The 12,500-nt window shown below is 40.7% G+C and overlaps 1 protein-coding gene across 2 annotated transcripts in view; it reads left to right on the top strand.

Moving 5' to 3' along the window:
• LOC137978947 (uncharacterized) overlaps positions 1–9,672 on the top strand; it is a 31,657-nt gene extending 21,985 nt beyond the window's left edge. For both annotated transcript variants that reach the window (XM_068826074.1, XM_068826073.1), the window contains exons 4-5: positions 7,184–7,234; positions 7,371–9,672. In XM_068826074.1, the coding sequence (XP_068682175.1) occupies positions 7,184–7,234; positions 7,371–7,447 (128 nt within the window). In that variant the 3' untranslated portion in view covers positions 7,448–9,672. The remainder of the gene's footprint in view (positions 1–7,183; positions 7,235–7,370) is intronic.
• The last annotated feature ends 2,828 nt before the right edge of the window (positions 9,673–12,500 follow it).

Genomic DNA, 12,500 nt, shown 5'->3' with positions numbered 1-12,500 from the left:
CTCCACCATCTGATGACGTGGATGACCACTGAAATGAAGTAGCGCATGCGAACCACCGCGCCCCTAAGGACAAGTAGCATTCATCACACAGTTAATTACGTAACTAAAGGAAATGAAGAACGAAGCAAAGTATCAACCTTTAAATGTTCGCTGCGTAAAAGTTCAACTCATTGGCCGGACCAGTGCCTGAAATTTGCTGGGTTAAGTCTAGATGAGCGTTTAAATGCCGTCAAGGAGAACCACGCCTGTTTTAGCTGCCTTAAAAGAGCGGGTAGAGAACATAGACTGTCCAACTGTAGCAGAAGAACACAATGTACAGAAACGGTGAACGGCAAGCAATTCAAATACTACCATCATCCTCTGCTGCACAAGAATGCAGACGTCAGAGTAAGCATCTCTTCAGTCCTGGATAGTCAAGATGCATTACTACCGATTATCTCAGCAGAAATAGGAGGGCAAGGATGATACAAGCGTGCCAATGTACTTCTCGACTCTGGAGCTCAACTAAGTCTGATTCGTACGGAGACAGCAGAGAGTTTTGGACTAGACGGGAAGAACGTTCAATTACCATAACCGAAATAGGCGGAGAAGAGGAGCAGATGAAGACAAAAGAGTTCAAGGTCCAACTAGAACCAAGTGAACGCTAAAGCATATAACTAGCAGATGCAAGAGATGGAAGTAATGAAGTTTTCTAGAAAGTTAACAGACGCGAAATTGGCAGAATACACTGGTCCTGTGCATTACATCTCTCATCACGAGGTTTTGAGACCAGATAAAAAGAGCACGCCTATAAGAATTGTCTTCAATTCGTCCTCGGTATATCAAGGCCACCGACTGAACGACTATTGGTTAAAAGGACCGGACCTGGGGACGTTCTGCGCTTTAGGGAAAATCAAGTAGCCATCAGTGGTGACATATCCAAGATGTACCACAGAATTCTGATACCATAGGAAGACCAGCACGTACATCGATTCCTGTGGAGAAGTATGGAGATAGATCGAAAGTCTGACACCTACGTGAAGATCGTTTCGACGTTTGGTGACAAACGAGCGTCAGCTATGGCACAGATAGCCTTGAGAAAAACAGCAGCAGAAGGAGAAAATCACAGCCCGAGTACAGCAAAGACACTGAAAGAAAACAGCTACATGGACGACATTCTGGACTCAGTGCAAACTGTGTCAGAAGCTCGGCAGCTGACGACGGAAATTGATGAGGTGTTAGGCAAAGGTGGTTTTAGAATTAAAGAATGGCAATCAAATAGAGATTTAAAGGACACTGGCGATAAACAGAATGAAGAAATGAACGTTCCTAATGGATCAGGAGAAGATAAGGTCTTAGGCATTGTGTGGAACTCTACCGAAGATTCCTTTAAGTTCAAAGTGAAATCTGACACCATAGACTGCCTGAACTCAAGCGAATGGACTAAGAGAAGTATCCTCAGTCAAATAGCAAGAATTTATGACCTTGTTGGCTTCGCAGCAGCTTTTCTGATACGAGCTAAGATTGGCTTTCAAGAGCTATGGCAGTAAGGGTATGAGTGGGACCAAGACCTCCCTTCAGCAGTGCAAGAGAAGTGGCTCAGTCTTTTCAAGGAAATGAAAGAGCTTAATGAAGTTTCCTTTCCAAGAAGCTTATCCCCACTGGAACCCGCAGATTCCCAACCGACACTTTGTGTCTTTGCAGACGCATCTCAAGACGCATTTGGCGCATGTGCTTACATCAGATGGGCAGTAGAGAAGGATAAATTTGACGTCAGATTCATATCAGCCAAGTCAAGAGTAGCTCCCCTTAAAAAGATCACAATCCCGCGGCTTGAGCTACAAGCGGCTGTCTTAGCTTCCAGATTACAAGCCACAATCAAGGAAGAGTCTCGTTTCCAGTTCAAAGAAACCGTCATCTTTACCGACAGTGCCATCGTGTTAGCATGGGTTCGTGGCAAGATCAGGCGTTATACAAGAAGTCATATAATGAAGCCATACAAGAAGCTCATCGGTGCGGACATCCCGGGGTAGCGACAACAGTAGCTAAAACGAGAACAAACTATTGGATAGTGCGAAGTCACGACGACCTTGCAAAAACAGTCAAGTACAAGTGTGTTTTTTTTTTAGAGAATTGGAACCGAAGACAGAAACGCAGATCATGGCCGACCTACCTCCACACCGAACGGCACCAAACACCCCGCCATTTCACTATACGTCGTGCGATTATTTCGGTCCCTTCGCGGTAAAAATTAAAAGAAACAAAACGGCGAAGTACTATGGAGTTATTCTCACATGCCTCAACACTAGAGCCGTCCATCTAGAAATAGCTACTGACTGTTCTACCATGGAATTCATTCAAACGCTTCGCAGATTTTTTTCCATCAGAGGTTACCCCGCTATGATGATAAGCGACAACGGAACGCAGATGGTAGGAGCTCAAAGTGAACTCCGCAAGATGATTGAAGGATGTGACATTGCAAGACTTCGAGAATATTGTGCCGATAAAGGAATGCAGTGGAAGTTTACAACCCCAGGACCACCACACCAGAATGGTTGCGCAGAGGCTCTTGTAAAAAGTTGCAAGACCGCTATAAAGAAAGCAATGGGAAATCAGACCTTGACGCCTTTTGAATTGTATACGTGTCTTTTAGAAGTTGCTAACCTAGTCAATCAACGTCCGATTGGTCGAGTTCCAAATGATCCAGACGATGGAGCTTATTTATGTCCGAACGATATGCTGTTAGGTAGAGCATCTTCTCAAGTTCCGCAAGGCCCGTTCAATGAGACAAGGAACCCAAGGAAAAGAGTAGAGTTCATCCAGCAGATTGTGGACTCCTTCTGGAGAGGGTGGACAAGAGATATGTTCACCTTGTTAGTACCACGGAGGAAGTGGAACGTAGACAGACGTAACGTTTGTGTTGACGACTTTGTCATGGTACAAGATTCGAATGCATTGAGAGGAAAATGGATTACCGGACGGGTAATAGAAGTGTACCCAGGACAGGACGGAAAAGTCAGGAACGTGAAAGAACGTGAAAGTAAAAACACCAACTGGTGAATATTCAAGACCTATCACGAAGATAGCAGTAGTGAAACTAGCCGAAGGCTTTGAGTAAGATCAAGAACGCTTCCTTCATCGGGGCGGAGGAAATGTTACAGCGATAGAACTGATTAATTAGTACCGGAAACGCACAAAGCTTTGATTGACATTTTAAGAGAATTCATTTTAGTGACTAAGGCTTAAGTTTCAGATCACTTAATAGCACGTGTCCCATATCTCCCCCGATATGTACACATCTCAAATCTTCCAGCGCAATACGCTTTGTAGATTTTTCTTGAGAATGGCTAGACTTGTCCGAGCAAGGCGTTGGGATTACATCGGCTGGTAAGGGGATAACAATCTTTTGAATCGTTCTATTCATCTCGTGACTAGTTAGGAGCGCTCTTGGTTTCTTGAACGCTGATAAACAATTCCTTCAAATGTACGTGGAATCGATTGCCACTTAACACTCCATAGATAACAATTCCGTTCGTAATTAAGAATAAAACCTCTTCGACTATGCCTGCACAAAAGTACACACGAACTCAGCGTAGAATCTTTCACGATGTTGTTAATGCAAACGGAAGATATTTGTTCGGAGAAATAAAAGTAAAAGCCAATCAAAACTCGTTGAATCAGTGATGAAATGATAAGGGGGTAATAACGGGCGTTTTCCATTTACAAAAAATTTCCGGAAATTTCGGTGGAAATTTCCAGCGGGTGAAAAACGTGTTCCATTTAATTCAGGTCCGTTCGCCGCGCAGTGATTGCGAGTTTACGCGCCAAAATTTTAAAATGTGGCCGTGAATAGCCTGGAAGTGGTAAGACCTTTCAAAAGTTGTAAATGGAACACACATTTCCATCGGAAAGTTTCCAACGGGAAAACAGGACTACCTTTTCAGAAGTTCCTTTTATTCCGTTAATTTTCCAGTGGAACGAACCAAAAACGTGTGTTCCATTTACATCCCAACAGGAATTTCCGGAATTTCTTGGTAAAGGGAAAACGCCCAACGAATCAAATCATTTTCCACACCTCCCAAGAAAAAGCACGTGGACGGTATTGAACACGATTGCCAACGGCATATTGTAAAGTAGGGACTGGACTGGATTTGAAAAACATGGATTATTGCTACCAATTCATACATTGAAAAATTGTTTGTGTTCATTTTCTTTTTCGCGACGTTCAGCACGCTTTTTCCCGTGTTTACTGGATGCACAGTGTTCACTTTTTCACGTATTTTTGTTAACTGAAAAAGTTCGGTCCAGATATGGACAGTTACTGTAACAAATCTGGGAAACGTTTCTGTTCCTGCTATGAAGAATTTAAATATTTCAAGGACATGGCGCTTAGATACAATCCAGTGTTTTATTCATCTTTAACGTAAAAAAACAAAGCAGAGCCAATCTTTTTGCGAACATGATCCAAAAACGAGACTATCGTGTCATTCACTAACCTGTACAAATTCCAGTCAATCTTTTACAATTTGCCGTTACCAACATTGATTTACAGACGCTACTCTCCGATGTTTGACGAGAGCAGGCGGCTGTACACATGTACAGGCTAGCAAATATTTGCTAACAATATTCCATGTGGTCGCAATAGTAGCAAGTATGATAAATACTGTAGGAAACAGACAACTTTTTTAAAAGACATGTTTCGGCATGCTTGCTTTTCTCACGTTTTAGTTTACACCTTGATGTTTGGTGTCACGCTGTAAATAGTACCCGCTTTTGTATTACGTTATGTTGTAATAATTTTTTCATCTACCCGTAGACTTCATAACTGTTCACACTTAGGAACTCATTAAACTGATGATGGCATAAGCATGCCGAAACACGTCTTTTAAAAAAGTTGTCTGTTTCCTGCAGCATATATATATATATATATAATTACTTGCGTAGGAAAGGAAAAATTAAAACATTAAAACACTACAGATCTGTTTCGAAAGGGCCTGATGGTCCTCTCTCGTCAGGTGCATAAAACACTGCCTGGCTAACTTTCCTTTTATAAGTTGATGGTTCAAGCATTCCTTATCAAATATTTGGTTGCGTGCCGGCACGCACTCGCCAGTTCGTCCTCGCCAGTTCGTTCCGCGTGCCGGCACGCAACCAAATATTTGATAAGGAATGCTTGAACCATCAACTTATAAAAGGAAAGTTAGCCAGGCAGTGTTTTATGCACCTGACGAGAGAGGACCATCAGGCCCTTTCGAAACAGATCTGTAGTGTTTTAATGTTTTAATTTTTCCTTTCCTACGCAAGTAATTATAAAGCTCCAAGATTGTAGAGCACTCTTCGACTCAAAGATAAGGTTTTCGCGTTTCTATATAAATATATATATATATATATATATATATATATATATATATATAAGGTCAATTTTTCTCACCTTAAAATCAGCTGCTCCTCAGCGTGACAACCGCGAGAACAGACGCCGTGATGCGACTGCCACAAAATATTAAACCATGCGCTTCCTTTTATAATACTCTACACCCCCCAAATAGGGACTTTGGATTATTAACTGCTACCCCTGTTTATTGTGATCTCACAATACACAAACTCTCAGAAACTCCCTTTGGGATTTTCTGCTTTACGTCATCCTAACCATTTCGTACTTGCGGGCGCAAACAATAGAAACGTCATCATTACCTGCGATTCCTCGCGGCCCCTGTTCGAGCAAATCGAGATTTTTTCTAGTATACCGACTGCATGTTTGAACCATAAGTACTGTCCTTGATATACGCGCAAGCTACTAGGATGCCTCCTCGGCATTTCCTGCGGGGGCAATAAATATCGTTTTTTCCCGTTGATTTATGGCCCGCGCGCTTTGCGCTTGGGCCATAAATCAACGGGAAAACTTGGTCCGTAACTTACAGTACGGATCTCGAACTCGGTTAGAAAGAGGTATTTAATATTCATAAGTCACGTGCAGTGTCTTTATATCTGATAAAAAACCGCATACTAATAAGGATGAGATTTATCGATACAAAGTCACTACACGTGATATATCATCAACAATTTGATAGGTCAATGGGCTTATGAATTATTAATGAGTTTTTGAAGCCAATATAACGGGAATTACAACCCGCACAAGAAAATTGGTAAACTACTATGGATTTTAGAGCAACAGGAGTACGATCTTTAACACTAAACATGTTTTTAATTTTGAATGAAGAGAAAACTAATTTGATAGTACGTTGGGTCAGATTTTTAAAAGCGCTTAGTAAGTTGTCGGAGTTTAAGTTTCACTATTTTGGAATAATGGCCGACAAAAGGGAGTTTAAAATAACGTGTATTATTGTCATCATTAGTGTTCCGGATTTTTTGAGAAAAAGACCCGTCAAGATACCGCTTGAAAGTTCTGTCAATAATGTGCGAGGGAAATGAATTACGTTTCAAGGTGTCAGAAAGTTTATTAACATCGTTTTGAAGGCCGGAGGAGGTGTTGTTAATTTTATAGATTCGGTCGATAAGAGTCTGGATAAGACCAATTTTATAGCATGATGGAGTAAAACTAAAGAAATTAGTTAAGAGACCAGTGTAAGTTTAACATGTAACATGTACAGTGTAAGTTTCTAACATGTTTAGTGTTAAAGATCGTACTCCTGTTGCTCTAAAATCCATGGTAGTTTACCAATTTTCTTGTGCGGGTTGTAATTCCCGTTATATTGGCGAAACTAGTCGCCACTTTTCTACCAGGATAAAGGAACACACGAAAAGCGATAAAAACTCGCATATTTTTAAGCATTTTAACACATCTCCTTTATGTAAGAACAAATACTCCCCTTCGTGCTTTAGTATTCTGGATTCTGCCAGCAACTCAATTGATTTAAAACTCAAAGAAGCTTTATATATAAATAAGATCAAACCGGAACTTAACAAACAATTGCAGCATTACAACACTTTTCTCACGTTTTAGTTTACACCTTGATGTTTGGTGTCACGCTGTAAATAGTACCCTCGTTTGTATTACGTCATGTTGTAATAATTTTCTCATCTACCCGCAGACTTTATAACTGTTCACACTTAAGAACTCATTAAACTGATGATGGCATAAGCATGCCGAAACATGTCTTTTAAAAAAGTTGTCTGTTTCTTACAATATTCCATGTCTACTCGTGGCTCACTGATTGTTGCTGGAACTACTTATTTCTAATTACAGAAGGCGACAGTGCAACCTCGGCATCCATAGTAAAAGCACCAGCCACCTGCGGTAAGAACTTATTCAACTGACCCGACTAGCTGACCATTAACAGTCGTTGTCAAAGAAGAAACAATTCAATGAAGCAAATGTGACGAAAATCACTGATTGTATGACATCTCAGTTTCTCGTACTCTTTTCGTTTTAGGTGAGTGTGACTTGGCTCCTCAGACCTTCAAGATCGCATTTATTATTGTTGCAAGTCTAACGGGCGTTTTGACTTGATTGACTTGAAGTAATGCCTTCAACTCGATGAAAAGGCTCCGTTAACTAAGTTGCTCATTCTAAACGATGATACATGTACTGCTGTTTGTGTTTATCACGATGAACCGGCAGCAAGTTATTTTCTTGCTTAGATATGCATGCCTCCATGGGTACAAGTTTAGAATAACCAGTCATTAATTTCGTTTGAGCTAGAAATATACTGCCCTCAAAGAGATTTTTGTAGTTGTTCTTCAGTGATTGTTCCTTGTCCTCTGTATTCATTCTTGGTTTTCTCTTAGGTAAGACACATTTCTATTACAAATTTCTATGATCTCAACAAACATTCGGGCTCGTCCCCTGACACACCCTAGAGATTTTTGACCTTTTTACACGTCCTTGAGAAGACTTGCCTCGTTGTCGTTCATTTTATCTTATATCGATGTGTAATGGATGGGGTAAATCCAATAGCCGGGTTGTCATGGAGAACTCCGAGGCTTTGCGGGTGGAACTCCCGGAGGAGTATCACGTGCAAGAAGACAAATTGGAACAGTTTGCATGCTGCGAGAAAAGGGGAGAATAAAGCCTTCGCTCATAAGTAAGGAAACGGGATAACGCTTCTTGGCTGCATAAATAGTATATAGTAGTACAAGGTCACTTTTGTGTGTCTTTAGAGACCTTTCGCAAATATCTTTTGAGAACGATAACACACCGGGCAAACAGCTTCAACACAGTTTGCTTCAACATCCGTTCGATTTTGTTGAACAGCGATGTTAAAACTGTTTGCTCCGCCCTTTCAACCCTCGTTGAAACATGTTGAATCGAAGTTGAATGAGTAGAATGAGTGAATGAAAGCGTTTAAACTTCGCTTAAACAACCATTCAACATTTGTTTTGTTATCGCGAATGAATGAAAGTTGAAGGTGTTTGTCTCGCTTTTTCAACATTGTTGGGTGTGCGCGTATCCAAGTCCAAATCCATAGAAAAAACCACGGCTGCAGCCTGAGCCTGAATACCCGGCCTCTCGCGAAGCTTTTCTTTAATCGAGTGTAGCAGACAAGCTCGAACGGAATGAAGCTGTTTACCGGGGCCTCGGGGCTGTGATGAGCAGCGAAAGATCGAAGATCGTGGGTTGTTTTAAAAGAAAACAAGGGTCTAGAAACATTTTACCCTGAACGAAAGCCGATATGTTCAGAATGTCAAAAATAGCTGTCATTTTTGAACCGCCACCTTGAATTTTAGTAAGAGGGCTTCAAGATCGTTCGAGATTACGGCTCTTGATCACCGACGGACGCCATCTTGGAGGTTAGGAATGATTTAGAGGCTATGACGTATCATTAGACAAAGGTTGATTTGACACTGGTACAAGTGTAATACTTCGATGGATCAAAACAACGAACCTAATTATGGCTCACTGCGTCGCTGTTGACTGCAGTAACACCTACAAAAGCGACAAAGGATGGGTCACCTTTCAAAAGCTATCTGAGGATGAAAATCGAAGAAAAGGGTGGTTCGATAAGATCAGATGAGAGGGTAAATTACGAAAGCCTGGCAACTGTTTTGTCTGTTCCGATCATTTTGTCGCAGACAACTTCGCATTCTCATGAAAACTAGGGTGTGTTAATCGGTGTTTATTTCTTTAAAGAGCAATTGATAATGATCTCAAGTCTGTTAGTGTTTTCTCGACGACCTGAGAAAGGCATTTGACATCATTAAACCTACGGCGTCAAAGAGTCCGAACTTCGGTGGTTCAACACTTACCTTTCTGAGAGATTACAGTATGCCGTCTACAAGGACGCTAATTCAGATCCCATGCGTCTTTCCGAGTTTGGCGTCCCGCAGGGATCAGTTTAGTTTCAACGCTATTTAATATTCATATTAACAACATCGAAGGCATGTCATACGTCCACTCTCTCGTTATAAGCAGACGATACTGAGATGCATTCCAAATCGAAGAATATTGACTTAGCTGTGTTCATTGTCAAAAAGGACCTCAAGAGCGTCAGACAATGGTTTTGTAGGAATGGCTTCATTTGTAATACAAAAAAGTCGGAAGCCATGATTATTGCGTCCGACAAAGCACTCAAAATCAACCGAGATATTAATATTTTTTACGGAGACTCAGTATTAAAACAGCAGAGACATTTTAAGTATCTTGGCGTGGTGGTAGACGAATCATTATCATGGAACAATCATGTGTCATGTTTATCCTAAACTGAAACCTTTAAATAGAATTTCATCTTTTCTTCATTCGCCCTGCTATTTTATTGAAAACTTATAAAATGGCAATTTTACCTATTTTAGACTATGGCTGCATCGTGTAGGGTTTTTGCAGAAAGAAGAACATTACTCCGATCTTCTGGGAATGCGAATAATTTTGCGAACAAATCACTTAACGTGCACACGATCAATGAGGGAGAGACTTGGCCTGTTAACATTATTTAACAGGCGCCGTTATTTACGTCTCCAACTAGTATACAAAATCGTAAATGATTATCACTGTCCTAGGCAACTTCAAGGGTATTTTGCACTGAGATCAGAACTTCTCCGTAAAGCCCTCAGAGATGGTAAGGAACTTCATCTCCCAAGATACATGAAACAGCTATGGGTCAGTCAACATTCGAGTATGCCGCTGCAAAGGAATGGAATGACCTCCCCAAAGGACTGCGTGCTTGTGATACGCTGAGAATTTTTAAAATTAAAACTTTTGAACTTTTAATGGAATCAGATAAGGCACAACACAAATATAGTGTATAAGGTAATTTTTAATTTAATCTTAACTTGTATTCTTACGTAGTGATCACCAGTTTATACCAGCGTTTTACATGTTAAATTCGCTGATCGGTTTTTTTTTTCAGTTTAGTAGCTAAGGAATTCTATCAGCTTGTAGCTCTAGGTGTAATACAGTTTCTTAGAGGATATCAACGCAGCTTGCCTTTTCGGTTTTCTGGTCACACATTCGGCACATGTACTATTAAAGAAATGTTGACTAATACATATTTCCTTAAAGGCGGAGCTTCTTAGAACAAGTGGCTAAAAAAGGAAACCAGTGCAAAACGTCCATGATCGACATTCAAGGGTATTTTGAGTGCAAAGTTGCACTCTTGTAATGATGTATGTACGATCCGCGCGGCGGCTTACGGGACTAAGGCAGGAGCCCATGAGTAGGAGCTTGCCTTTCTCATACACGTCCTTCTGAGTCAACCTTTGCGCGTATATTTCTATTTTTAGAACTCCACGAGTTCCTCGGCTCTCCACGAACTGTTTTAAAAGGCCAATCAGAGTAAATTCATTGTCTAACGAAGACAAATAAAGCAGTAAAACTGTATTTAAATCGTGCAAATTTATGTAAATTTATGTAAATGCGAGTCTCCTGCTCAAGGGTTTGTTCAAAACATAGAAAGATACGGGCAAAGGTTGACTCAAAGATCTACTGCATATGGAGGCTCCTAGTAATGGGCTCCTGACTGAGGCCATTGTGCAAAAAAGCTCACTAAAGTGCGCAAGTTTAGCACGGAATTTATTTCAACAAGTTTAATCTCCGGTGAAAAAAAATAGATGATTTGGAGTAGGTGTTTTGGTGGAAATCATGTTGACAAAATCGAGCGAGGTGTAATTTAATATATGCTCATCATAGCAAAGTTCAGGCTGAACACCTAATCGTTTATCAGTGGTGTAGTAAAATCGGGCAACTACCTACAGCACACTATGCTTGCTTCACGCAAACTTCATGTTGTCATATAAATTATTAAGCACTGACGCATTCTGCGGGGGATTTTCTAGTCGATCGCTCCGGACTTGAGAAAGCCAGCAACAGCTGTTATTAACGATGCAACAAACAAACAGGACTAAACGATTCGTGCTTACTTATGCACTTGTGCACCGTTCCTGCAAAAAGAGAAACAATAACCAGGCATTATTTTAGTCGCAAATTCGTAAATTGACATAAATTGCTTGCGTGTAAATTCTGTAAAGTAAATGTCTGTAATAAAATGTTATTACTAAATAAAGTTAAATTTCAACCTTCAAGGTCTAAACGGTATCCCAGAAGGTCCATCTCCGGCTGAAACAAATACTTTCTGTTTGCGTGGGCATGACTTGGAAATTAGTGCAGGTGCATCAGACGAGATGGTATAGTCCTGTCGGCGTTGGATTCTCGCCTTTCTGGTTGATCTGCAGATGTGTTCGACAGTGTCTTCTTCTGAGAACGTCTTGTGTTGTGGCTCGAACATAAACGGGCGTATGGCTTCATCTGACTCGATTTCTAGCTCGAGAGACCCGGACCCAGATAATCTTCCTTACAGGTGTTAACAATGACCACTAGACCATGGAAACGAGGTAAAAATAGTGTATTTGTTCCAAAGTGGCTAATAAGCACATGTTTTTTACTGATCGATGGATATGAAGCTGTGCGCTATATCTCGACAATTGAAAATACTTTCAGAAGTACACAAGTTCTTTGAGGATGGCCATGCCAAATGAATCCATAGCACCAGAATCAAATATTTAAAATATACCATTTGTTGTAATTTAAATACTCACGGTGATATGCACCCAATTGTCAAAATACATATATATTATTTGCCAGCTGAGGCCTTGAAATTGCTGCCCGAGGCCGCAGGCCGAGGGTAGCTTTTTCAAGATCGATGTCACAGTGTTTTGCTATACAGACCGACTCTTTGCTGGTAAATAACTTCTTAATTTTTTTCCTCTCTCTCTCCCACCCTCTCTGAAATCACTTGTTTTAATTGTTGACTCGCACCGCGCTTGATAGTGAATGCAGTATTAAAGCGACTTACAAACTAAACATCTCAAAGAGAAATATTTTTTTATTTGAATTCTATTTCCAAACCTCTTGTCTAATGAAAAATAAGCTCTGTATGTAAACGGAGTCGGTGCAAAAAAAAAAAGGAAATTTAAGGTCATCACCCAAGTTCACACAATCAAGACTAGGATTCCTCCTGCCGTGACCAGGCCGGATGAGAAAATTCCGCCAGCTCCCGGAACCAATCAGATTGCAGGGTTTGTTGAATTCCGCCCACTCACGCATTGAGGAAAAAAAATAAAAGAATTATAAT

Source organism: Montipora foliosa, chromosome 12 (genome assembly GCF_036669935.1).
Source record: "Montipora foliosa isolate CH-2021 chromosome 12, ASM3666993v2, whole genome shotgun sequence".
In the NCBI taxonomy this organism is placed as follows: domain Eukaryota; kingdom Metazoa; phylum Cnidaria; class Anthozoa; order Scleractinia; family Acroporidae; genus Montipora; species Montipora foliosa.
This window is presented reverse-complemented; position numbering and strand designations above follow the sequence as displayed.